Source organism: Dipodomys ordii, unplaced genomic scaffold (assembly GCF_000151885.1).
Source record: "Dipodomys ordii isolate 6190 unplaced genomic scaffold, Dord_2.0 Scaffold110, whole genome shotgun sequence".
Classification (NCBI taxonomy): domain Eukaryota; kingdom Metazoa; phylum Chordata; class Mammalia; order Rodentia; family Heteromyidae; genus Dipodomys; species Dipodomys ordii.
In genome coordinates this window covers 5,999,989-6,027,334 of record NW_012267326.1, presented here as the reverse complement: position 1 = coordinate 6,027,334, position 27,346 = coordinate 5,999,989, and the positions used below count along the sequence as shown (strand labels likewise).

Sequence of the window (27,346 nt, the reverse complement as noted above, 5' to 3'; positions counted from 1 at the left end):
CAAGCAGTAGAGCGCTCACCTTGAGCTGAAGAGTGCAGGGATAGCGCCCAAGCCCAGAGTTTAAGCCCCACAACCGCAAAAAAAAAAAAAAAAAAAGATTTACTTTACTTTAGATATACATTTTATTCTGTGATTTGATCATTTGTATTGGGCAAGGAAGAGTTCTAGGAGGAATAGTAGGAGTGACAGTAAGTGTATGACATCTACGAGTTATTAGATACACATTAGCTCACAGAATCTTGGATTCTTCAAACTATAAACTGTAGAGGTTTCTTTGACAGATGAAAAGAAAAAGTCCTGTTTTGTTTGTTTAATTTTAGGGGTGGTACCTAGGCACTGAGCTTCTTTTGCTCAAGGCTAGTAGTCTACCACTTGAGCCACAGCGCCATTTCTGGCCTTTTATAAGTAGTTTATTGGAGATAGAGTCTCACAGACTTTTCCATCCCTGGCTGGCTTTGAACTGTGATCCTCAGATCCCAGCCTCCTGAGTAGCTAGGATTACAAGCACCAGCCAGCAGTGCCTAGCTAGTTTCAGTTTTTTGAGACAGTGTCTTACTCTGTGGCCTTAGGACTGTCTGGAATTTTCTGTATAATCTAGGCTGGCTTTGAACTTGGATCTTTTAACCTTAGCCCCTCAAGTGCTGGTTTGTAGGTGTGTGCCCTACCTGTCTCAAGGCTGTAGTTTTAAAAGAATGGGCATTATTGTCAAAGATACTATTTATATTGAAATTGGTATATGCCAATGCAATGAGCTGACCAGCCACATTAGAGTTCTGTTTTGCAAGGTGATAATAGTAGAAAATGTCTGCAATTATCTGTCCTATTTTAGAGCAGATAAATAGACTATTGTAAAGAATGTTTGTTGTGTTTTCTATTTTCTTTCCCATATCCATGCTTTTGATGGGTGTAAGGTATTTATTGTAAGCCATGTTGGTGAGACTTGGTTTCTACTGTCAGAATGCCACCGTTTCTTCGCTTCTTCATACTAGTAGTCCTGATGTGGCCCTATCCAGGAGAAATGTGACTCTCGTACTGCCCAGCACACTCTCACCATTGGCTTTCTCTCCTAATGGTCCTGTTCAGTGTGACTTTGTATCTTTGCTCTAGCTATGGTAACAGTTTTGTCAAAGTCTGAAAACTACTTAAGTTTACTCTATCCCTCTGAGAAAACATGAACACCCACATGGATGGACGCATGGTGGAGCAGCACTGGCATGGTGTTGTATTTTGATATTGGACCAGCCCATTTTTCCTTGGGGATCATTATTTATGTTAAGAATTATCAAGGAAACACATGGGTACTGTTGAGGTTGCTTCTCGGAGAAGAGGGGACAAGAAGCAGGAAGAAGGACTCGGCCACTGTCCAGGTCACCATGTACTACTGTTGCATGTTGCTTGTGAGACTTTCTTGTCTCTGCTGTTCCTAAGCCTTCAGAGAATAGCAGAATGCCTGTTGGGGGAGCTGACAGGATACAGGTTAAGGAGGAGGTCTATATTTAAAATGGCTTTAGAAAGTTAGCAGCTCAGGTCTTCTCTAACATTAATGTCTAGACACAACATAGCAGGGTAAATTTGACTTATCTCTTGCTTGACTGCTAAACATCAGGTGTCTTGTATTTTGTAAGCTTGTATTTGGTCAGATTAGAGAGTGAATTACAAGAGGATCTGTCTCACAGATTTAAAAGCGTATCATTGATGTCTTTCTGTTTCTGTCCTTAGTGTTCTCCGTGGCCCGATACCCCCACAGCCTTCGTGAGTAACAGCCCTTCCCCAGCGCCCACCTTCACCTCCTCACAGCAGAGCGCGTGCAGCATCCCAGACAGGTACCTGTGTGTGTGCGCATACCTTGCCTCACCATTGCACGGGGTCCTTCAGGTCTCTTCCCTCTTGTTAGCAGGCTCTCCTTTCTTTTCTTTTTGTCCTTGTGGTACTGGGGATTGAACTCAGGACCTCCCTGCTGCTTTAGCAAGCATTCTGCTACTTGTGTCATACCCCGAGTTTTACTGTCTTTTTTTTTTTAATGTTTGTTTACTGGTTCTGGGGCTTGAACTTAGGACTCAGGGATGGATTCATGCTCTTGCTTAGCCTTTTTACTTAAGGCTGGCATTCTACCACTTGAGCCACACCTCCAATTCTGGCAAAATTTTTGCCAGTTAATTGGAGATAAGAGTCTTTTGGAGCTGAGCACTGGTGGCTCACACCTATAATCCTAGCTACTCAAGAGGCTGAGATCTGAGAATCACGGTTCAAAGCCAGCCCTGGCAGCAAAGACCATGAGACTTATTTCCAATTAACCACCAGAAATGTAGAAATGTTGCTATAGCTCAAAGTGGGAGAGTGCTAACTTTGAGCAAAAATTGCTTGGTGATGGCACCCAGGCCCTGAGTTCAAGCTCCACAATTGACCAAAAAAAAGTGTCTCTTGGACTTTCTCCCAGCTGGCTTCCAACAAGGATCTTTAGATCTCAGCCTCCTGAGTAGTTAGGATTATAGCCATGAGCCACCAGCGCCCAGATTAGCCTTTTTTGTGTGTCTGAAGTAGAGTGGTGGGAAATACACTGCCCTTTGGCAGCACAGAGCAATCACTGTCTTTTTTCACCTAATGCTTCTCCTTTTGCACCTCACCCTTGTGCTTCATACTTCCACAGCTGTGCTAATTTCAGGAAGGGCATTTTAAGGTGATTCAGTCTTTAAGAGGATTCAGTCTCTGAAAGATGTTTTAAAAGTTTTTTTTAAAATTGTTGTCCTAAAGGTGATGTACAGAGGGGTTACAGTTACAGTTAAGTAAGGTAGAGTATATTTCTTTTTGGACAATGTCACCCCTTCCCTAACTCCCAATTTTAGTCTTCAGAAGATTAAAGAGAGTATTCGTGGGCTTCACAAAGAACAGTATCTGTGACTTGAATATGTTTACATATTTTATTTCAAAGAACGTTGGTCTTTTGTCATATCAAACTGGTTTTTTTGTTTGTTTTGGTTTTTTGTCGGTGGTGGGGCCTGAATTCTGGGCTTGGGTACTGTCCTCAGCTCTTCAGCTCAAGGCTAGAGCTCTACCACTTGAGCCACAGCACCACTTCTGGCCTTTTCTGCTTATGTGGTGCTGAGGAGTTGAACCCAGGGCCTCAGTTTTAATCCTCCTATTTTAGGCTTCCCATTTGGTAGCTGGCACGAGAGATACATGCCATCATACTCAACTTCTTCCACTGAGATGGAGTATCACAGACTTTTCTGCCCAGGCTGCCTGGAACCTTCAAGCTTAGCCTCTCATTTAATTTAGGATGACAAGGATACATTATTGTACCCAGCTATGAGTTGAAAAAGAGTCTCATTAACTTTTCTGTCCAGATGAAACTGAACAATATCCTCCTGTTCTTAGCCTCCCAAGTAGCTAGTGAGAATAGGTGAGAGCCTGTTCAACTTGTTCATGGATAGATGTATTAATTTAAAGGAAATACTGTTTTATATTTTTATTATAATGATGATACTTGTGTAGCTCATTTTCTTCAGATTGTTCAGTTATTTTTAGCTATCTATTTTACTTAATTTCTTGTGGGTTTTTTTCCTAACAAAGCACCCTACCTGGCACCCTAGTGAAGAATTTAGGGAGCCTTTTTTTTTTTCTTCACTAGAACAGATAAAGGCAGATTTGATCTTCCATGTATCCTTACCTTACCATTATCATCATTACATTGACTTTTAATCTGTGTGTTACATTTTTGTTGCAAGCTTATGTAGCTGTTTGCCTTATTTTGAAGCCATCTAGATTACTACCCTTTAGTGTTTTGATTTTTTTTTAATTATAAAAATCCTTTCTTTTTTTTTTGCAGCAATTCTTCTTCCCCAAATCACCAGGGAGATGGAGCTTCACAGGCATCTAGTGAAGTAAGTGTCTTTTCCCTAAAACCATCAGATGCTTTCAGGGGCCTGTGCTTTAACGTTTCTGGCCAGGGCTTGAATCGTTAAGTATATGGGTCACTGAGTAAGTAGATTCATATTCTTCTTGGGTCGGGGAAAGGGTGTGTATGTGAGTACTCGGGCTTGAATTCAGGGCCTCACTTTCTTCTCTTAGGTTTTTCATTCAAAGCTGGTTAGTGCTCTACCACTTGAGCCATACCTTCATTTCTGGCTAGACATATGAGTCTCTCTAATTTGTCTGCCTAGTTGGGCTTTGAACAGTGATGCTCAGATCTCAGCCTTCTAAGTAGCTAGAATTACAGGCATGAGCCACCAGCATCTGACTCTTGGGTATTTTACTTCATTTGGGTTATTCTTTTACATTTGAAACCTTTTATCTATGTTCATTTCTTTTTAATAGCAAATTCAGCCTTCAGCTACAACCCAGGAAGCACAGCAATGGCTAGTGAAAAATAGATTCTCTTCCTACACAAGACTGTTTTCTAATTTTTCAGGTAATGCCCATGTGTATGCCCACACAGAGTGTTTCACATGTATACTTCTTTTGTTGTTGTTGTTGGTTGTGAGGCTTGAACTCTGGGCCTGAGCGCTGTCCCTGAGCTCTTCAGCTCAAGGCTAACGCTCTACCACTTGAGCCACAGCACCACTTCCGGTTTTCTGGTGGTTAATTATAGATAAGAGTCTCACCGACTTTCCTGCCCAGGCTGGCTTTGAACCGCAATCTTCAGATCTCAGCCTCCTGAGTAGCTAGGATTACAGGACCACCTGTACCCGGCTTCTCATCTATACTTCTTAACCTTAAAATATCATGTATACATATGAAGCTGAAGCAAAACACTACATCCTTCTTCCAGTATACTTGTATGACGTCTTGTGTAACTTAAATTTCACCAAATTCTGGAAACATCAGTTCCATTGACATTCTTGTATTTTCCTCATTTGTATGTATATTTAGTTCTATGTAGTAATTTTTCATTTCAACTTCATTTTGTTTCCCAGTAAGTTGTAAAAATAGTATGGAGATGGTCCAGAATGCCTTCAGTTTTCTTAAATAATGTATTACAAATTCAAATCCCAGAAGTCACCATTGGCACTGTAATTTTGTCGTGTTCTAGATGATCATCACTGCAGTTAAGATACAGACGTAGGGCTTCATTGCAAGGTCCTCCCTCCCTTTATGCCCATCCTCCCATACCACTAAACACAGTCCATGATTTTACTGTTTCATGAATATTATATAAATGAAACCAGAAATCATTGAAAATATGAATTTTAGACACTGGCTTTTATTACTTAGCTTTTAAAGATGTTAAAATCTACTCAAGTTCCCGTGTGTGTCTGTAGCTTGGTCCTTTTCCTTTTAGAGTAGTAGTTGATGGTGTAGATTTTATATACTGTCGTCAGGAGCTTGGAGAATGCTTGGGTAGGATGTTAACAGGGATGAGAGTGCTGCCCAGCGGATGAGATGGGAAGTCTGTTCGGGGAACAGAGGTTGATGTGCCAGGTTTGCAGAAGCAGTTGGTGTGTTTTCACAAAACACACCAACATGTACTGCTTCTGTATTGCCCGTGAGAAATATTGGTTGGGACACAGTAGATTGGCAGTTAAGTCTTCCTTGAGCTCATAAGACTGCTGGAAGAGTTTTCCCTTTAAGAGGACAGACCATGTGTGCTCACACACCCAGCCTGAAGGAACACTTGATTTCACAAACATCATGGTTTCCCGCTATGCCATTTATTATATTGTTTGTGCAGTGAGTAGTCATTTTCATGTAGCTCTTTGACTCTTTAAAATTTAAAGTGCCAGATGGAAATAATTTACTAGCTAGGATCCACATTTTGATATAATTAAGCGAAGCCTTTTATGTGTGAAAAACTAGAAATTATAAAATTCAGAGTGGGGAAGAGGGACATCTTAAACTCTCAGGGCAGGAAGTAGAAAAAGCTCTGACAGGAGGGGTCGGGAGGCCCCTGGTGAGCGCTGGGATGGTAGGCAGATACATGTTTGTGTCTAGAAATTCTGAGTTCTTGTTACTGTGAACAGTAATCACACTGCTTAACACCCCCACCCCTACCTTTTCAGTAACTTGGGGACTTGTTCTGAAGGGCTAGTGGGAAGCTAGCCATGGTACCCATTGGTACATTCTCTCAGCTGTAGCGTCCACAGTAGGGCAGTGAGGCCGCTTGGAAAAAAGTCAAGTATCAGGAAGGGCTGCAGTTTACAGGTGTTTTTAGTGCTCTGTAATGGTTCCGATGTGTGTGAGTGTGTATACACACATTCCTCTTGTCACTGCTGTGGGCCCTTCATCACCCGTCCCAGTAGAAATGAAAGACCCTCTTTCTCTGCTTCTCTGACTCCATTAAAAAAAATTCCACCAGTGCTTACATCATGAGTAACACTTCTCTCATCTTTATTTAGTAGATTCCCACTGAAACTTTTGAAACTAAACCCTGTTATCTTCTATATGGAAATCATGCCTTCATTCACGATTTTAAGTGTCTCTAACAACTGTGCCTTGGCTGATAAGAGGGCAAAAACAGGGCTGGGAAGGTGGTCAATGGCAGAGTGCTTGCCTTGTATGCAAGAAGCCCTGGTTTCAATTCCTCTGCACCACATAAGCAGAAAAAGCTGAAGTAGCTCTGTGGCTCAAGTGGTAGAGTGCTAGCTAGCCTTGAGCTGAAGAGCTGAGGGACAGCGCCCACGCCCAGAGTTCAAGCCCCACAACAGACCAAAAAAAAGGCAAAAACAAAAGACTGGACCCACATAGCCTTACTCTGCTACCAGCTCATAGAGTAACTTTGGGCAAGTTACCCAAATGATTGACTTCCATTTCTTCCTTTGTAAAATAAAGGGTCAAGTCAGGGTGCCATGAAGATTTATCTGCCTGGGGTTAAGGATACGTAGCCACAACCACAGCCCAGCAGAGAGGCAGGGCAGTCGTGCAGTAGTCCTACATTGGAAATACCTCTCTAATTCTTGCTCATTGATGATGGGCTTCTGGATTTAGCTTTTTTTTTCCCCCCTTTCTTTTGGTGCTATTTTAAAGGGATGTAGGGGTGGGGCCACAGTTACATAAGTCACACAGTTACATAAGTCAGGTAAAGAGTACATTTGTTTTTGGAGAATGTCATTCCTTCCCTTGCTCTCTCGCAGTTTTTCCCTCCTGTCCCCTCCCCCCAAGTTGTATAGTTCATTTTCAACATCATGTCTAGTAAATATCACTGCTGCATTTGTTCACCCTTGTCCTTCCATTGCCGTTTTCCACTTTATCCTCCAAAGACAGATAAACAAGACAAAAAACAAAAACAGCAACAAAGAAAACAATGTATGGTTTCATTTTCTGGAGTTCATTTTAATAAATATGATTTTATGTGCTCCAGAGGATTATGCCTTGATGTTCCTCTCCTAAGAGTATGCTACTTGGGAGCCGGGCACGGGTGGCTCACATCTGTAATCCTAGCTACAGTAGGAGGCTGATATCTGAGATTGTGGTTCAAAGCCAGCCCCGGGCAGGAAAAGTCCATGAGACTTTTTTTTTGGTTGGTTGTGGGGCTTGAACTCTGGGATTGGGTGCTATCCCTCAGCTCTTCAGCTCAAGGTGAGCACTCTACAGCTTGAGCCACAGCACCACTTCCAGTTTTCTAGTGGTTTATTGGAGATAAGAGTCTCATGGACTTTCCTGCCTGGGCTAGCTTTGAATTGTGACCCTCAGATCTCAGCCTCCTGAGTAGCTAGGATTACAGGTGTGAGCCACCAGCACCCAGCTATGAGACTCTTATCTCCAATCAACCACCAGAAAATCAGAATCAGAAGTAGCACTGTGGCTCAAGTGGTAGAGTGCTCACCTTGAGCTGAAGAGCTGAGGGATAGTGCCCAGGCCCAGAGTTCAAGCCCCGTGACTGACAAAAAAAAGTATCCTATTTTGGTCTCTCTCTCCTGTCTTTGCTACAGGACATTTTTTTTTTTGGTGTGTGTGTGGGTGTGTGTGTGTCTGTGCTACAGAACATTTTTTTTGGGTGTGTGTGTGTGTGTGTGTGCTACAGGACATTTTTTTTTTTGGTGTGTGTGTGTGTGTGTGTGTTTGGAATACCTCCCAGTGTCATGTAGAACACTTAACTATGTGAAGACAGGTGTGTGCAGCCACCAGCTACGTCTGTTCTTTTTCTAGCCATTTGTGACTAGTCTCTTTGTTGTTCTCCAGGTGCCGACTTATTAAAGCTGTCAAAAGAGGATTTAGTTCAAATTTGTGGTGCAGCCGATGGAATTCGGCTCTATAATTCACTGAAGTCAAGGTAAAATACTGTGGACTGTTCTGTGTGAAATGAGAACGTGCCTTTCTTTGCACGGGGGATTTGGGCAGAATGTGTTTCCACAGTAGGTTGGCGTGTGCCTGTGTGCGCCGTCAAGCATCGGCAGCCTCATGCTCACGAGAAGACTGTTTTGTGTACACCTTCAGGGCAGGCCCAGATATGATGCAGGCACTGATGAGGGCAGAGGTAGACTAAGACTGGTAGCAATGCACATGGGCAGTACTGATTTCTTGAAGACGACTGGGTTTGTTGCCAAGAAAACAAAACTTCTAATTTAGGTGAGCTATACAGAATCTATGGTTTTCAAGGTCATTATTATTAATAAACAGCTATTAAAATGTAAACTTCTAATTGTGAATTTAAATGATAGAACTGTAAACTGTGCTGGCTTTTAATATCATTGCTGTTTCTAGACTTGTGTGAGAATTCCATTAAAATTGAATCCTACTGATTTTAAATTGCTTACTTTATCTTGAAACTTAAATTCACCAGCATGTGACAGACCATCTCGATGGTTTAAAGTCTGGATCATCCTATTAGAGCACCTGTGATAGTTGGTGTGAGGTGTGTGGTTTTTATATTTTTATTTGTAAATTCTCTTGTATAATGAAATAACATTGTGTTTAAAAAAAAAAAAAAGTTCTCCTAAGGAACTAGTGCTTAGATTCCTGTAGTTCTCGTTGTGAATTTGCTGAGGCCACGTTCTCTCCCAGGCTCATCAATGACATCTTCTGATTGCAGGTCAGTTAGGCCTCGTTTAACCATCTATGTCTGCCGGGAGCAGCCAAGCAGCCCGGCGCTGCCCGGGCAGCTGCGTGCTGCGGGCAATGGCGAGAGTGGCGGTGGGACACCCTTCGGTGGGTACTGAGCCTGGCATATTCCTGTCACTTTCTAAGATTGTCAGCAACAGAAGGACAAGATCCGGTCTTAACAGCAGAAAGAAGTAGCAGCTCTTGGGCCAAAGGAAGCTAACTGCCTTTTTCAGTCATTTCAGCCACACACCACCAAGTGAAAGAGAGGCTTAAATACTAGAGGATTCTGATGCCTTCTTCCACATTAAATCTCAAGTTTATTGAAAGTGAATATAATACTGGCAGCTCAACAAGAACACAAGAGGATCCCTACCTAGCTAACTAGACACAGGCTGAGGATGTAGTTTTATGATGCGTGTTTACTTAGCATATGCAAAGCCCTGAGTTTGGTCCTCAGCTCCTCAAAAAATATTTAACACTTGATATGAGGGACTCTTAAAATCCTACCCTCATTGTATGGTAGGTAGCTGGCACTATACTCTCTTGTCTAACGTTCTGAAGTCGAGTGAATGCAGCACACTCAGGACTTTTCAGAGAACCATACATTACTGATTGCAAAGAGGCATTCATTTGCCCTGGTAATAAGTAGGCAAAGCTCCTGAAAAATACCGTAGGCCTGGGGCATGGATCGTGGCCGAGCACCTCCGTAGTACTTGTGAGGGAGTGAGTACCACCAAAAAGTGATCTATGGCTTCAGTTTTACTGAGAAGTTGCAAGGATAGTAGTTGTAATTTTGAGCTTTTCCATCCAAGTCATTCAACTTGAGAAAGGAGCTGTGCATGTATTTCCCTACAATCTTAAATACATAAATTCTTTACATACAGCAAGATAAAATTATTTTGGAATGTATGTCCCCAACACGAATGTTGGTGGAAGAGTATGTGGAAATATTTTAGACCTTAACCTTTGATCAGGTTGGCAAACCTTTTCTGTTTGAGGGCATATAATACAGTAAATATCAAACTCTTCAGACCATAACGCCTCTTAAAATAACTGTCATTGTAGTGTTAAAATAGCCAGAGATGGTACATAAATGATAAATATGGCTATGTTTATTAGCAGACATTCCTATAATCACACACTTTGTTTGGAGAAGCAAAGTTCTCAGCAGTGATATTCCTGATTTATGGTTGGCTTGAGTCAATAGTTGAGCCAGGGCCTACATGATTGAGACTCATTACGTATGCCATGCAGATGTTGCATGTTAAATTATATATCCCCAAAATGAAAGACAGTGGGTATACTATGGCTGGAACATTTTATAAGGAAGGATCATTTTCTCTATCTTTACCATTTTTTTTGTGTGGTGGTAGCATTCACTTTGTTTTTACTAGGGTGTATTACTAGGCTTTGAACTCAGGACCTTCTGCTTGCTAGGTGGAGACTCTACTACTTGAGTCAAATCTCCAACCCCCTTGCCTTAGCCATTTTTTGGACAGCATTTTGGGTTTGTTTTTTGTGCTGGTCATGGGGCTTGAACTCTGGGCCTAAGTTCTGTCCTTCAGCTCTTTTGCTCAAGGCTTATGCTCCAGTGTTGTGTGGTTAATTAGAGATCAGAGTCTCATGGACTTTTTCTGCCAAGGCTGGCTTCAAATAAAGATCCTCAGGTCTCAGCCATCTGAGTAGCTAGGATTGATTTCAGGCATGAGCCACTAGTGCCTGGTCAGGATTTTGTGTGTTCTTTGAATGAGACACACCTTGGGCCCGATCCTCCTTACAGCCTCCTTGGTGCCTAGTTTCTTTGCTGAGATGGAGTAATTTTTTTGCCCAGGCACTGTTATCCATTTGATCTCTACCTCCTGAGTGGCTAGATAAACAGGTAATAGCCACCACACACAACTATGTCCTTATGTATTGGTGGGGTTGGAGCAGATAGAGCTTTTATTACTCAGGATACATTCCCAGTAGTAGGATTACTGAAGCAAACAACTTTTAAGAAGTTGCATAGCATAAATCCTCCCATTAAAAAAAAGTACATTCAGTTATACTTTTGTGCATGTACCTAGTTTTGCATCCATTGCCATTGCCACAATCCAGTTTGAATGTCATTTCCCCACAAAGGTCCCTATGCTTGTTTGCAGCCAGTCCCATTCATTCTGTTGTCTGTGGTACTGTGGGTGTGACCCCATCCCTTGTACGTACTGAGTGAGCCCATCCCTTGTACGTACTGAGTGAGCACCCCACCACTGAGCCTCAACCCTTCCCATTCTTTTACAATTGGTCATTACATTGCACAGAAACAATTAAAACCTTAAATCACTTTGTGAATGAGATGGATTACTGTTAATGTGTTTTAGATTATATTGTATTCTATTACCTTTCCTATGGGTAGTTGTAGCCTTTTAATAAGGGGAAGGAGAAATGTTAACTTGTTTTTGTTTATAAATTTTATCTCTTTAGTACTTAGAAAAGGTATATTCAATCAAGTACAAACAGATCATAGATTATTAGTAAAATGGTGTTTTCTCCTGCTTTAATTCCAGTTTATCATGCAATCTACTTGGAAGAAATGGTTGCCTCAGAAGTTGCTCGGAAGCTTGCATCGGTGTTTAATATTCCTTTCAACAAAATCACCCAGGTGTACAGACAGGGTCCCACTGGCATTCACATCCTTGTTAGTGATCAGGTAAACTGAACAGCCAGACTCATTCACTCTTTTCTATCACATTGTTAGTTTTATAAGTACATTGTGAGACAGTAGAATAATTCTGTGGGGTCTGCTTTGCAAATACTCATATGAACATTTTCAAAGGGTTGGGGATCAAAATTTGTGAGGATGAATAACCAAGAGTTACAGGCATCCAGTGATGATATGTGTACTAGTCAGAGAAAGCCCCTTGAATTCAAGCACTCACTGGAAGAATCTAAAACCAATGACAGGTTTTGTCCCTTTTAATAAATTGAGGCATTAGATATATTCTCCTTTTGTCTATTTGCTGACCAGTGTGGAAAATGACCTATAAGGTTAGAAGTACAGTTCTGCCCTTTGTCTCTGGGTTTTCATTGACAAGCAAGTGATGACATTTTTCAGTTTGGGTTAGCCATTATTCATAGGCCTGGGCAGGGAATGCTCCCCAGGGGGCCACCTGATAACTGACTTGACCACTCAGGCATTGGTCGGGGCATGCTTCTATAGCACAAGGACCAGCCCGTATGGTAGATGTAAACTTCACACTGTCTTCGAATTATTGTGATAATTGAATCCTGTACTTGTGGGAGAAGAATGTAGGTTTTCCTTACTTTTTCAAGTCATTTCTAATCACTTATGGTAAAGGACTGTTGGATCTTAATTATACTTACATGTCTGCTTTCTTCTAGATGGTTCAAAACTTTCAAGATGAGAGTTGCTTTTTATTCTCCACAGTAAAAGGTACTTGGCATGTGTCTGTCTTGAACGACTGTATTTGTTAAAGACTGTGTGTGTCCCTAGCAGCCCACTGTGTGCTTGTTACTCTTCAAAATATTGTCTTTGCTAATTTTAAGGAGTTTGAGAAATAGATGAGCAGATTATTTTGAATAGTTCTAAGAAATGGAAAAAAAAATCTGTTCATTCAGCCAGCATTTTATTTTCTGTCAGATGTCATGCTTTTAGAGTTCTTTTAGAGTTGTAACTTTGTTTCTCTGCTGATGAACACACACCCAAACTGGCCACAGATACACAAAAATTATCTGCATTTTAAGTGTCATGAAAAAGAAAGTGGTTTAAAGGAGGGATGTGGGATGGAGAACCTAGAGCTGTTAGAGAGGGCATTTCCAAGGAAGTGGCTGGAAGAATGAGGCATGGAGCACAGGCACAGTGTTCAGGCAGGGTGGGGCTGTGTGTGCAGGGGTGCATTTGGCTGCTGTGATGGCCTGAAAGAGGCCGTACAATGAGCTGGTGAGAAGAGCAAGATAGAGTCAAGGTAGGAAGCCAGGGTAGCAAGTCAGCTGGTGACGATGGAAGACTGGATTTTATTTAAAATGTATTGGGAAATCTGAAGTTTAAACAAAGGAGTAATAAGATTTGATTTTTCTTATGCTTTCACAATGCTGTGTAGATAGAAGGTGGCAGGATTGGACAGAGAGTCTGTACAGGCCAGAGGTAATAGATCTTACAGGTTTACGGGCAGGACCCACTGTGCCCCACATTTGAGGGAGGAGGAATTTGGATTGCTGGTTTTGTTAAGCTACTGGGCAGGTGGTGGTCTCTTCAGAGGTAAGTGAGGTTGGAGGAAAGCAGTGGAGTTCCATTTTAAATATGTCAAGTAGGTAATTAATTATTCCACTCTGGGACATAGAAGAGGTCTGGCCTTGAGATGTAAAACTGGAAGCCTTCAGTCATCCACAGTGAGTCAAGCTGTGGAAATCAGTGGGTTCACTTGAGGTCATGTGCAAAGTGGGCCTAAACCAGGCTCAAGTAGGTTCCAAAATGAAAAGGTTAGACAGAGGGGATTTTTGAAAGGTAAAAAGGTAGACAGGTTTTAGCACTGATGCTTCCCCTAGAAGAGGAAGATTCCATTTGTCACCCTTTCCTAGTAGTCAGTCTTTTGAAAACACTGTCCCCAGAGTGTTGAAATTAACTTCTGCTTTATTCCTCTTGTGCTACATACCTATAGTCACATTACAGTCGTTTTGAAGTGGTGACCTCTATAGCCTGAACTCTTAGAGTTGCCTGTAGGACTGAGTGTTTAAACTAGTTCGCCTGCTACTTTGGAGACATCGTTGGCTTAGCACCTTTCTGCTCAGTCTCTTGCTCTCAAAACATGTTTCCCTTTGCAGAATTCATGTGATCATGTGGTTGATCATGTGGTGATGTTTGTGCAACTAGTATACATTTCTGACGTCAATCACCACAGGATTTCCCTATATCCACGTGGAAACTTTCTTTTCTGTCTTCACAAATGCCTTTACTGTTTTCTCACCATGTACTAAGGCCTTCTAGCTAAAGGGGTGTGATAATACTTTTACAATATTTCAAGGCTACCTCTGAGGAGTTTGTTTTTTCCAGGATAGATAGATGCCCGCGTTGTCTGATATGTGCATGGCTGGCTTGCACCTCTGCCTGGCACAGTGCGTTGACCTGTTTTGCTGCCAGGTCCTGCCTCCTTTCCCACTCTGCTGCAGACCAAGTAAGCCGTGTGGGAGCAAGGCACCCCCAGGAGCCAGCCAGTGTCAGAGCAGCATATCTAATGAGGAAACGTGCACATGAAACTGGCTAAGGGAAGAGGAGCTTCAGCCAAGCAGTCAGCTCTTTTCCTCTAAAATAAGTAAAGGCAACCTCTGAATTAGAATCAGAGATTGTACATTTCAGAGTTTTAGATTTTATACTCCTAATTTCCTAAGCTCAGCTAAAAATACTTTTTCTTTTCTGCAGCTGAAAATAATGATGGTATCCACATAATTTTGAAGTGACATCTTAGACTGAACTATATTCAGTACCAAATAAAGTCACGCTTACAAGTGTGTGAAGACTGAATCCAAGAAGTCTTGGGATTGGATTTTACCATAAGTGATGTTTCATATTGAAAACACAAGCTATGACCTTCCTAACGAGCTGTATGAGAGGCAGATCTCCTCACCGTCACTGCCACAGCCAAGCAGCCTCATGCAAGTAAGCACGCCGGGCAGCGTGTGTCCAGCGTGCGTCCAGCTCTGGAGGCTGGGGTGCAGGCCAGTAAACACAGTTCCAGAAGCAGCCTTTGCTGGCTTTTTACACTGTATGCAGTTTGGAAATGAATGTAAAAAACTTACTGTGGGCATTTTTACCTTTTTGTGCCAGTTTGGCTTTTATTGCTTGACCCTTGTGCTGCCCTGGGGAGGAGATGGGGAGTGTTTTGGAAGCAGAGTGGACTCAGATGCAAGAGGTACACTGTGCAGACATGGCAGGTGGTGGTCAGGTAAGAGACCCCGCACTCTCTCTGAAGCAGTCGTGAGGGTGTGTGGTGTGTGATCGTCTATGGAATCCTGACAGACTAAGGCAGATCCAAGCCAGGAAGATGGGCTTGAAGCAAACTGCATTATCAGGAGTACCTTGGTGAGAGGATCAGTGTAAATCCTAATAGGTACAAAGACTTTTGTGTTTTTGCTTTGTCACAGATTTATTGAATTTTTTTGCTTCTGCTTCTTCCATTTTTAGCATTTTAGTTCCTGCTTTTCATGTTTTGACTCCACCTTTTCCTTTAAATTCATGTGATTTTTTTTTCTTCTCCCATTTTCCTCCTTTTCTCCACCTTCCTTCACCCTTCATCCCTTTTTCTTAAAACAGTTTTTGCAGACAGGGGCTCACTGTGTTGCCCAGGTTGGCCTCAAATTCCTGGGCTCAAGCGATCATCCTGTCTCAGCCTCTTTAGTAGTAGCTGGGATTATAGGTGCACAACTCAACACCCGGCTCTTACTAAAATCTGTTTCAAAGCCCTACCAAAACATTAGAAATAGGAGATTAACTAGAGGGAGCAGTTATTGTTGGTAGCTTCTGATGTGGTGGTATGAATGAGATGAAATTACTCATGGAAACACTAGATGACATATAAAACACTAAAATGTATGTACATGTTCCTTACATCTCAATACTGAGCTTCAGTGCAATCATGGACATTCTGGTCATTGTTTAGGGGCTTTTAAAAACATAAATCATGGCTGTTTTAATTTTTAAATAAAAGTGTGCCTCCCATCAAAGGAAATATTGTGTGCTAATAACATACCATTTCCGAAGGGAAGCCAATCCTCCCTTTATCCAGACCTTTGCAGAATTCATCACCAAACATTTCTTGGCTTGTAGTGTATCAGGCTGAATTTTTGTTTTTAAAACAACTTCTGTTTTAGCGATAGCATCTCTATCGATGTATTCAGTTTTTTGACATTGAATGTGCTATTTGAGTCTTATCCTTGTTCCAGTGGAAATAGGAATTATTGTAAGTTTGAAATCTTAAATGTCCCAGAAGACAAAAATACTTCAATGAGTGCAAACTTTTGACATTTGTTTTTATTCAGAAAAGAAGTTATTTGCTAGAAAGCAGCACTATCTGAACATTTTCATCCTTTGTCCTTTGCTTTCATATGACTGGCCACATTTTCTGTACTAGTCACTTGGAAAGAAGTGAACTTTTCTCCTGTTTTAACGAGTTTTGCTTGTCTATTTAGCATCCCTTTTCAGGTCTCATTTATGGAACAATAAATGTCATTTAATGCTGTGTGCTATTTTGAATTCCTTATCAGGTTTTAGAAGTGGGGTAAAAATATTTAGAAGCTCAAACTTGAAATTACACTGAGCAGCAGTGAAACAGGTTAAATTGTGGCACCAGCAAATTTGCTACTTTGTTTTTAATAGTAGGATGTACACTTTCCATATAATAAATGTTTTACCATTGTTTTCCAAATGTGTCTCGTTGGACATCTTTACTGTGTCACTTGAAGTCACAGCTTTCACATAACCCAGTTCAACGGTTGTGGGAGGTCAGCCTACCATGGGTCTCTGTTCTCGTTTGCAGCTCATTTTCTCAAAGCTGATAAAGGACTGGTTATCCCAGTACTGGTCCATGCTTACTTGGTTTTTTTTTTTTTTTTTTTGTCCTGGGGATGAAACCTGGAGTTTTTGTGCTTGCTAGGCAAGTGCTCTTATCATTGGGGTTTTCTATATGTATATCCCCCATTCCCAGCAGCTTGATGGTCTTATGAGAAGTTCCCTTGTCTGTGAATGAGGTTGTGGTCTACACAGCATCCAGTCTAGTTCTGTGAGCAGTTGTCTCCTAGCTCAAAATGTATAAGGCACTGGTTATTTCAGGTTTTAGATATTGTTTTGTTTTTTTGCCAGTCCTAGGGCTTGAACTCATGGCCTGGACACTGTTCCTGAGATTCTTTTTTTGGGGGGGGGCGGTGTCCAGTCGAACTCAGGGCCTGGGCACTGTTCCTGAGATTCTTTTTTTTTTGGGGGGGGGTGTCCAGTCGTGGGGCCTGAACTCTGAGCCTACGCGTTGTCCCTCAGCTCTTCAGCTCAAGACTAGTGCTCTACCACTTGAGCCACAGCGCCACTTCTGGCTTTTTTTCTTTTTGGTTATATGGTGCTGAGGAATCGAACCCAGGGCCTCATGCATGCAAGGCAAGTACTCTACCACTGAGCCACCTTCCCAGCCCCCTGTTCCTGAGATTCTTTTGCTCAAGGCTAGTGCTTTACCACTTGAGCCACAGCGCCACTTCTGGATTTTCCTGTTTATGTGGTGTTGAAGAATCGAACCCAGGGCCTCATGCATGCTAGGCAAGCACTCTACAACTAAGCCACATTCCCAGCCCTCATTTCACTTTTAAATAGAAACTAAATCACTCAAACAAGCCTTGTAATATGCTCATTTATTTAAGTGGCTTCCAGCATCAGTCATACATCCTGCAGGGTATGTATTTAAATAACTGCTATGGCATTCATACAACTTAAATCAGGGAATACTGGAACATATCAAAAGGCGATAAAAGTCATCAGCTTTTTAATACTCTGGTGATCCTGCTGAGTCAGCGTGGCAGGCATGTATGGGTCTGCCTTTTCCACCTACAATGTAGCTGTGGCAGTGTGTCTTTAAACACACTTCTTAATTGCTCAGTCATAGAAGACCTCTCATTTTTCCTGTTGTACTTCTCACAAGTTCTCAGCCCTTCAGGTTGGGGACTGGTTGCTAGGAAGGGTCAGCTACCATTAATACCTAAACAATGAAGGTGGTGGTGAGTTCTAATCTTAATAAAGGTCACAAATGTGGACAACACAGAGCAAGAATTCATCAAAATAAGGTAACTAGGTCTGAATTTGGAAATCATTTTGCTTAGCTTTCTGAATGGAAGAAAGATTACAGTAACACCTTTTGATGTAATTCTGTTAGGCATTTCAATGGTTTATTCATTTTGAGTCTAAAAGACACCAACACTACTTGTCTGAGTTATAAGTATATAAAGTTTTTAAATTATTCTTGTGTAGCCTGATATCTAAAATCACATCCATTCTACATGCATCCATCCATCATTTTTTAATTGATTGTAATTTAAGCTTTTATCCCATATTTAAGATCTCCTAAATTTTTTGAGAAGTGTGGGCATAATTGGCTTCCCCCCCTTAACAAAAAACAAAAATGCATTATATGCTATATAGCATATGAGTGTTTTATCTTCCCAATTATGTAACACAAACCTAACTGCTTTTGTTCAGTTTTTGGTCCCTGGAGGTGGATGTAACAGTTGATACAAACAGAAAGGTGAAGACCTTGCCTCACCCAGTTTAGTCATTTCTTTGGTGTTTTACATAAATCTGTTAACATGCCTTCCACATAGGTTTCTACATATAAAACTATCAGGCATCATGAATTTGCAGTAGTCACTTTGATAAAGTTGCTCTTTAATCTACAAAGTGGAAAAGTCCTGCTAATCAAAATGGAAGTAGGCCACTGGCTTAAGGATCAGGTAGAAAGTCACCAGGTGGTTTTGCTGTTCAATTTGTGCTAACACTGACAATCTGTGTAAGGGATTACACCAAGGCTAGGTACCCACCTCTGAAGGGATCCTGGTTTCCTGTGTGGTCTTGGCTACACTAGGCCACTCTTGCCATGTGCTGACACAAGGCTTGGCTTTGATTGCATTACAGCAAAGTACAGGTGAAAGCTATTGCCAGAGTTCCTGCAATCCACACCAAAGTTCTTTACCTGTAAGTGCTTTCCCAATGGAGAATCAACAGGTTTGGGTGATGGTAGAAGAGTTTGGAAGTCTCTAGTCTTCTGGAGGAAGACCCTTCATCACTCCTTGGGCCCAGGCCGCCGCTGCTCTCACAGAATGATACAGCATCTGCAGAGTCGCTGTCCACCTCCTGCTACAGCTGGTGGGGGGGTGACGGGAGCAAAGTAGGCATGGACTTTGACATGAGGGAGCTGAGCCTGGAAGAAAAAAGGGAAATTTACCCTAGGATTGTGACAGTGATCCTAGAAAATCAGGTCCATTTAGAATCTATCCTACCTTAATACTAGGCATAGTTCAAATACAATTACCGCTTAAGGTACCTGCCATCAACTAGAACTGTTCCTGTCACCCCATATTCCCATGCAAAAAGGAAGATCCAGAACCTTCTAAAGGTAAATGGAAACTATATTTCTGCTGAGTTACAGTAACCAGCCCTGTTTGTAAGCTGAACTGAAGAACCTTGGATAGTTTCGCTGGGTGTAAATGAAACTTTGCCCCAACTTACAAAATCAAGATGATGATGTGAGTGATTTCTATGGGGAAGGAATGCAATTCTGTTCTCAATAGAAATACACGATGGCAAGTTTTAAAAGGGTGCTGATCACTAGACTACATGGAACCTCTTATCTCAGATCCAGTTGAACTTTCCAGACTGGGGCCAAAGCAGTGGAACTGTGAAAACGTTTAAGAGGACATAACTGTAAACAGGACCAGTCAGCATACCCACTGGCTTAGAACAGAATGGAGAAATGATGTTAGGTCATAGGGGCAGAAATTGTGCTAGGTGGGCCTTTCTCCTGCACCTACCCGCATCCGTTTGATGCCTGCTCGAGTGACCTGCTGGCAGTCGTATAGCTCGAGGCGTTCCAGCCCTCGGCAGCTCTCAAGATGCTCCAGGGCTGCGTCTGTGATGAGGAGGCAGTTGTCCAGCTCCAGCACCCGCAGGCGCTCGTGGCCACAGGTGCTATTGCTCAGGTGCAGGATCCCATCATCCGTGATGAGCTCACAGTGAGACAAGCTCTGGGATGAGGAGAAGGCAGATGTTCACAGATGTTCACCTGGTACGTGCATGGCAGCTGATCATGAAGTGTCCCAAGGTAACTGTCTCCTAAAAGCATATGCTGGAAGTTTAGGCCTTAGTGCAACAGTGGAGGAAACGGAAGCCCTAATGGAAGGTACATCTGCCTAAGTGGATTCTGCAGACTACAGAGAGCTCAAGGCTATTGACCCACTTTGCCCTTCTGCCATGGGATGGCACAGCTAAAACAAATCCTCACCAGATTGCTAGCCCATAAACCTCAGGACCTGTTAGTTTCCAATAATAAGCAGGCAGTTTGTTCTAAGTATCCAGCCTATGATATGGACTAAGACACTACTCAATCAGGCAGGGAGGCTCCTGCAAAGGCCTGGTGTCCTCTGGTCATGGGCTTGCTGAGACTAGGCAGGGGCTTTCCGACCACAAAGATCAGCAATTATCAGGAAATTCAATCTACTCCTTGAGAGCAGTTGTTGCCTAATTCTCCACTGGAATAGAGGCCAGGACAGTGACAGCAGTGACTCTAGTGTCGCCATTCATTTTTTAAAAAATGGTGCACAGTAAGGTTCTTATCAATCATTTTTTCAAGAGTCCCACTCATGGGCATGTCATGTGTGCATATGGGTGGTAAAATTATACTTTTCTGCACTGATGAAGCCAAAAATTGAAATCATGCTAATTAGACTGAAGCCAAGACAAATACATGATTTGACCTGAGAAAGACACGTGCACACATAGCTCCCCAGATCTGATGTCTGAAGGATTAGGAGCAAAGTTGGAAAGAGACTGGGAAGATCAAGGTTCAAGGCCAGCCTAGACAAAATCAGATTCCATCTCTACAACCTAGGAGTGGTAGCTCGTGCTATTTTGGAGTCAGGCAGCAGAATGACAGCCTGAGGCCCAGCACCTCCTCTCCCCAAAGAAGTAAGACCAAGGCTGGGGTTGTGGCTCAAGGATTAACCTGGCTTAACAGCTGTGAGGCCTTGGATTCAAACCCCAGTAGTGTGGTCACATGAGTGGATTCAGATCCCACAGTTACATTTATTTTCCAGTAGAGCATCATTGCATACCCACCAGCACAGCTGAGATCTGTGTGTACGGAAACAGTCTTCACACAGTGCAGGCTGACTGAACCACAGGCATTCAACACCATGCCTAGTTCCAATGCAGCCTTTCATTCGCTTGTACGTTTATAAAGGCTATCAATGAGTAGTTTTGATATTTGGTAATTTGTTGAGTTGGGCAGAGGTTCTCAGGGCCTCATGCTTGCTAGGCGGAAACGTTACCACTTGTACCACACCCTGAACACTTTTTAGCTTTTCAGGGAAGATCCTACATTTTTGTTGCTCAGGACAGCCTAGACCACAGTCTTCCTGCTTAGGCCTGGCAAGTAGTTGACAGGTGTATACTGCCACGCCTAGCTTTTTTGCTGAGATGGGATCTTATGAACTCTTATGCCTAGGGAACTGCAGTCCCACTGAGGAAAGCAGCCTTGGAGAACAGGAGAGGACTGCCATGATCCAAGATCAGTGTGTAACCACTAAAATCAGTGAACAGGGATGAGACTAAAAAAGTCAATAGAATATTTAAAAAACAACAAAAAAAAAAGTTCAGCTAATCTAAAAGACCAGGAAGGGAGAACAGAGAAAAACTGTAAGGTGATGAACACTAATCCCACTATCAATGTTACATTCAACATGAAATTGTCAAGATATAATTGAAAAGGTTACTAGCCCAGCATGGTATGCACTACTGTAATCCCAGCATACTCAGAAGACCAAAAAAAGGTTTTTTTAAAAAGCCCAAAGCTAGGAGTGCAACACAGCTTACTGGGTAACAACAGAGCACTTGCCGAGGATGCACAAGACCCTGGTTCAAGCCTAGCACCATTAAGTAGAGCAAAACATACACGACACTATATAAAAACACAACTTGAAAAAAATATGCCAGCCGGGCGTCTGTGGCTCACATTTGTAATCCTAACTACTCAGGAGGCTGAGATCTGAGGATCATAGTTCAAAGCTAGCCCAGGCAGAAAAGTCCTTGTGAGACTTTCATCGCAACTTAACCACTCAAAAACGGGAAACTGTGTTGCAGTTCAAGTGGTAGAGCTCTAGCTCAAGGACAGAGCCCACTGGCTCTGCGTTCAAGCCCAACAACCAAAAAAAAGCCATCCAGAGAGCATAAAAAGGTAGATCTAGTATCAGAGGATTCAAGATTAAGAGCAACACAGGCCAGTGTATATAAGGAGCAAACACCAGAACGACTCAGTGGCAGATTATTATGCATCCAGTCCAACACGGAAACAGCCAGGGGCCTCTTCCACTGCTGCAGCTGGGCTGGCCTGGCTGGTAGAGTGCATATGGGCTCCCTGTGTGGGGCAGAAAGTTTTTTTTCCCAGTATTGGGGCTTGAACTATGGGTCCTGTGCTCTTGTCTTTTTAGTAACTTAAGAGTGCCAGGATTGGGGCTGGGAAGGTGGCTCAGTGGTAGAGCGCTTGCCTTGCATGCCTGAGGCCCTGGGTTCGATTCCTCAGCACCACGTAAGAAAAAAGCTGGCATGCGAGGCAAGTGCTCTACCACTGAGCCAACTTCCCAGCCCCTACTTCCAGCTTTTTGGTGATTAATTAGAGATAAGAGTCTCATGGACTTTCCTGCCTGGGTTGCCTTTGACCAGAAATCCTCAAATCTCAGCCTTCTGAGTAGCTAGGATTACAGGCATGAGCCATCAGTGCCCAGCTCCTGAGCATCTTTCTGCTCAAAGTTAGTACTCTACCACTTGAGTCACAGCTCCACTCTTGGCCTTTTGGTGGTCAATTGGAAATAAGTCTCCTGGCCTTTTCCATCCTGAGCTGCTTTTGAACTGCAATCCTCAGATCTCAGCCCACTGAGTAGCTAGACTATAGATGTGAGCCACTAGCACCTGGTTCTCTTTTATTATAAAAACTAAAATACTGCCTGGGTAGCTTCTTGGAGCAGTGAGTTGCAAAGCAAATGGTTTTAGTAGCTGTGTTATCAAAAAGGAAATCAGCCCCTCTATAGTTAACAGAACCTGTCATTACATATTCTACAAGCTAAAATCTCAAATCCCATGACTCCACATCTTCCACTTCCACTCTTTGGCATTCTTCTAAATTTGGGACTCTCCTTGTTGCAAATATGTATTTCACTTCCGAAACAAGCAACAGTCCTGTGGATTTCGCATTTGTGTGGGAATCCCAGCGATTCCTGGGTCAGTGTGCACACAATGGCCTGCTTAGGAAAAGCAGAACCTGGGGAAATGGAAGCCTTTAGACCTGGGCTTCAATAGTCACCTAGCTTCAGGCTGGCGGTCATCCTTTTCCCTTCACTTCTTCCTGCTTGCAGATCTTTAGTAAAAGATGAAGGCATATTTTAACATTCAAGCCAGTTTCCACCAACAGCACTGTCTCTTCTTCTCCCCAGACTGGGCTGGAGTCTGCCCCGGGCTCTGCCATCGGGGCCTGTCACCCTCAGCTCTCTCTGCACTGTTCCTTTGGGGTCACCTGCTGAGCACGGGGTTTGCAGAGGAAACGATGGGTTCTAAGGCACACTCAGAGGCCAAAGGCCACGCTGGCTGCCACCCTCAATTCGTGAAAATGAGCTGGCTGCAGGTGGGCACTGTGAGACCCACATTCTCAACAAAACCCACACTTCCTGCATCAGGGCAGGGGGTGTTCCTCGCAGCGTCTTCAACGGGATGCTGGGAGTTTGAGCCAAACGAAGGGGGCCTCCCCTGGCCAGTTATCTTCTTATTCTCAAGTGCCTGAGCAAGTGCCTGTCACACGCCGACCTCACTGAGTACTGGGAGTTAGCGAGACAGAGGTGATGCAGTTCACAGCATTTCTCTCTGAGAATCACAAAGAGAAGACTTCCTCTGGAATGTCATCTCACTTTTCTGCTGTTCTTTGTGGTTTTTTTTTTTGGGGGGGGTTAGTCATGGGGCTTGAACTCAGAGCCTGAGGGTTGGTTCCTGAGCAGTTTTGTCTCAAGGTTCTACCACCTGGAGCTACAGCTCCACTTTCGGTTTTTGAGTGGTTAATTGGAGAGGAGTCTCACAGGGACTTTTCTGCCCAGTCTGGCTTCAAACAGTCCTCAGATCTCAGCCTCCTGAGTAGATAGGATCACAGGCATGAGCCATTGGTGCCTACCTCTTTGTGGGTTTTATTTAGAGTTTGTATCTTAGATTTCTAGATATTTTTTTTTTTTTGCTTGTTTTGCTTTTTGGTGGTAGCAGGAGTAGAACGTAGGTCCCTGCATTTGCTAGGCAGGCACTCTATCAGCCATGCCACTAACCCTTTTTACCTTGCTTTTCAAATAAAGAGTCCTGCCTGTAGGCCCAAGCCAACCTGGACTATGTTCCACTTATTTACATTTCCCACACAGATAGGATGACAGGTGAATGCCACTACAGATGGGGCCTTATGTTTATATCTGGAAATCTTCCTGACTTCTGACTTCTGGTAGCTAGGATAACAGGCATGTGCCACCAGCACTCAGCTTATTGCTTTAAGACAATGCCTCACTGTATTTCAGGTGGGGCTGAAACTCTCTACCCTGCCTCTACCACCCCGGTGCTAGGATTACAGGTGTGCACTACCACACCTAGGGGATTTATGGTTTCTATTATGACCTATTTTTTACTCTTAAGTCCTGTTTCTCAAAGTAGTTTATATAAAAATAGGGGACAAAAGGGGAAGGATTTTCAGTCTCCTGGGTCTGTCTGCACACTCTGACAGAAGAAGGTGGGCCCTAGCTCATGAGGAAGAAGGAAGGAAGGAAGTAGTTGAGATGCCTGCTGTGAGGAGATCTTGTGGAGGTGCTGAGCCCAGGCAGTCTCTGGATGGAATAGAGAAAGGCCATGGTGGAGAAGTGGTAGGAGGTTAGAGCTGGAAGTAAAGCACAGGACTCCCAAACCTCCATCTCTGAGAGACTAAAGGTGAGTTTCAGTTCAACCAATCCCGAAACCAGATCCAAACCAACTGGGACAAAAATATCATTAGAACTACACAATTCTGTGCAACACATAGACGGAAACAATTTACTCAGAGACCCTGGATGAAGTATGCATTCTGACCCAAAACTGAAATGGTCTCAGATCTATGCAGAGCCTAGCCGCATTGAGCCTGATGGAAAAGAGGGGATGCACAAAGAAGGAAAAGTGATGGGGAAACAGTTAACTTCCCATCTCAACAAACAGAAGCTGGGTGTGACCAGACCCTTCTATAATCCAAGCTATGCTACAGGCACAGGTAGAAGAATCATGGCCCAAAGTCAATCCTGGACAAAAATGAGACCCTGAAAACAAAAAGAAGAAAGGAAGGCATAGTTCAAGTAGTAAAGAACAAGGCCCTGAGTTCAAATCCCAGTACTATTCAAAAAAAGACTAAGTGAGGCATTAATGTTACAGAATCCTAGTCTCTGAGAGCAAGTTTCAAAGACAGAGGAGAAAGCTGGCTTGAGCTACTGTGGAGCATCATACAGCTGGAAGATAGGCCAGAAATCTGGACTCTGAGCAGCTAACTACTTTGAGCCTGAATTTCTTCACTCATGAGGCTGCAAACAGTGCCCATGTCACAGGGCTGTGGCAGGATGGCATGGAATTGCTTCCCACACATAGGCTGCTCCCGGCGGTGCTGCGGCAACTGTCCAGGTCCATTCCTCCTTGCCCTCAAACACCTGAGCACAAGACGTGCTCACAGGCCAGTCTTCGGTCTTGGATTCTAACACGTAAACTCCCTAACTGCCTGACGAGAGGAATATGAACTTGCCGGAAGGGATCGGCGCACAGTGCCTATTAGGTTCACCTCATACAATGAGAAGAGGAACATTCGGATACCCTCCTCCCCCCACAGCCCACCAAGGTTTTGAAAGTAGCAGAGCTGGCAGTTTTAAGAAGCTAGACAGGGTGGACATGAGGTGTGTCCCAAGGAGCTCAGACTTACCAAGGCTTGCAGCTTGGGACAGTGAATGGAAAGCTGAATGAGCGTGCTGTCCGTTATCTGGGGAGAAAGACTACGTCAGTGTGGAGTCTTTCAGAACTGAACCCCTAACCCTGCTTTCTCCTCCGCACCAGGAGATGGGGGTCAGGGAACATAAAGAGGCAAAAGTGTCGCAGATATCCAGCTGCGAGTGCTCTCTGCACCCCCATCTCACCTCCCGCTCCTCAGGAGGCAGGACTATTCTCTGGTCTTGCCTCTGGGCCCAAGGGGCCCTAGAGGCAGGACACGACGAGCAAGTGGATGGAGGATTCCCCAGGACTCGCCTCTTGAGTCCCACCGGCTCTGGTCATACAAACTTACTTTTCTCAAGTTCTGTGAGGAATTGGAATAGCCCAGTGTTTGCACATCCCACTGCCCTGGCCCCGCCCCCACTACACTGGGCATAAAGGCAGGGTGGCAGGCGGCAGTCACCCACCCACCCGCCCACTCCGGCTGGGCTGCTGGATTCCACTCACCAGGATGCATTCTTCAAGGTCCATCTTCTCTAGCTCGTGGCAATTCTGAAAGAGTGTGAGATACTGCTGTCTTTGGGGCCCTCAGGGTGCTGAGTTTCCCTGCCTTCCCTAGCCGCAGAAGCTATTCCAGGCTGGGGCAGCAGGCAGAGCCTCGCGGCAGCTGAGGGAGGCTGAGGTGCCGTCCACAGAGGAAAATGCCTGGCAGGCTGTGCTCCAACTGGATTCCACCTGACCAAATGACAGTCAGGTCTCCACAGGAGCTCCCTACACTTCTGGCTAACTGGAAAAAAATACCAAACATACTCTCACTGTTCTACTCTGCTTTTGTGCTTGTCTTTCTTGAAGCCAGTTTTTTTGTACCCCCCCAAAACCATGCCAAGTGACCTTAAGTTAGGGAGGTGACTTACAGTTTGCTTTTTAAAAAAATCTATGCCTTACCCGAGCTAAAAGTGTAAAGCCTGCGTCAGTCAAATGGGAGCATCGGGCGGCCTCCAAAATTCTGGGGAGGGGCATGCAGGGAGAAAAAAGTACCACGTGGTTAACACAGACACACACACTGCACACTGCAGAATCATGAGTTCACACGGCTCTGGAACTCATAACAGTAGCCCCAAGAGGGGCAGATGCTCACACTGACCTACAGAACAGATAGGGTCCTGAGACTTAGGGGGCTGTGACCAAGGTCCTGAGGTCTCCCAACTGTCAACAGTAAACCTGGGATCCTCTGCAGGTACTATTTCTGTTTATTTACTAAGTAGCGCCATGTTAGGGAAGCCCTTACCACTGAGCTCCACCCCCAGCCCTGGATCCACAGTATATTGAGAGCTCCAGTTACCCGAATTCCTATTTAAGACAATGAAAAATGAGTCCATTCTCAATTGCCTATACTTAGTAGGGATAAATACATGAATGACACTTCTAAATGAAACTGACCCTCACAGAAGGAACTCTAACCTGTTCGCTAGTGAGTTGGAGCTTTATTTTGTTGGCAGTACTGGAGTTTGGACTCAAGGCGTTGTACCCACTTGTGTGGCTTTCTTGCTTGGCTAGCACTCTACTTCTTGAACCACACCTCTAATCTGTTTTTGCTGGTTAACTGGAGCTGGAACTTCACAG

At 43.6% G+C, this 27,346-nt stretch overlaps 2 protein-coding genes across 8 annotated transcripts in view; one reads left to right on the top strand and one right to left on the bottom strand.

Annotated features, from left to right (window-relative positions):
• The window catches only part of Ubp1 (upstream binding protein 1 (LBP-1a)), a 64,872-nt gene extending 48,665 nt beyond the window's left edge, over positions 1-16,207 (top strand). For 2 of the 6 annotated variants that reach the window (XM_013028500.1, XM_013028499.1), the window contains 8 exons: positions 1,720-1,823; positions 3,827-3,881; positions 4,315-4,408; positions 8,116-8,206; positions 8,966-9,081; positions 11,520-11,662; positions 12,355-12,406; positions 14,390-16,207. In XM_013028500.1, coding sequence (XP_012883954.1) covers positions 1,720-1,823; positions 3,827-3,881; positions 4,315-4,408; positions 8,116-8,206; positions 8,966-9,081; positions 11,520-11,662; positions 12,355-12,406; positions 14,390-14,427 — 693 coding nt within the window. In that variant the 3' untranslated portion in view covers positions 14,428-16,207. Of the gene's footprint in view, positions 1-1,719; positions 1,824-3,826; positions 3,882-4,314; positions 4,409-8,115; positions 8,207-8,370; positions 8,789-8,965; positions 9,082-11,519; positions 11,663-12,354; positions 12,407-14,389 lie in introns of those variants that run through there. The other 4 variants (XR_001175534.1, XR_001175533.1, XR_001175532.1 and 1 more) reach the window with 4 other exon arrangements.
• Positions 16,208-17,372: 1,165 nt separating this feature from the next.
• The window catches only part of Fbxl2 (F-box and leucine-rich repeat protein 2), a 73,185-nt gene continuing 63,211 nt past the window's right edge, over positions 17,373-27,346 (bottom strand). The window contains exons 11-16 of one of the 2 annotated variants that reach the window (XR_001175528.1): positions 26,669-26,729; positions 26,231-26,275; positions 25,719-25,775; positions 19,528-19,740; positions 18,690-18,917; positions 17,373-17,702 (exon numbers count right to left, since the gene is read on the bottom strand). Coding sequence is in view for 1 of the 2 variants with exons in the window: in XM_013028475.1 (XP_012883929.1) it covers positions 18,810-18,917; positions 19,528-19,740; positions 25,719-25,775; positions 26,231-26,275; positions 26,669-26,729 (484 nt within the window). In the remaining variant the exon portion in view is untranslated. Of the gene's footprint in view, positions 18,918-19,527; positions 19,741-25,718; positions 25,776-26,230; positions 26,276-26,668; positions 26,730-27,346 lie in introns of both variants that reach the window. The other variant, XM_013028475.1, reaches the window with a different exon arrangement.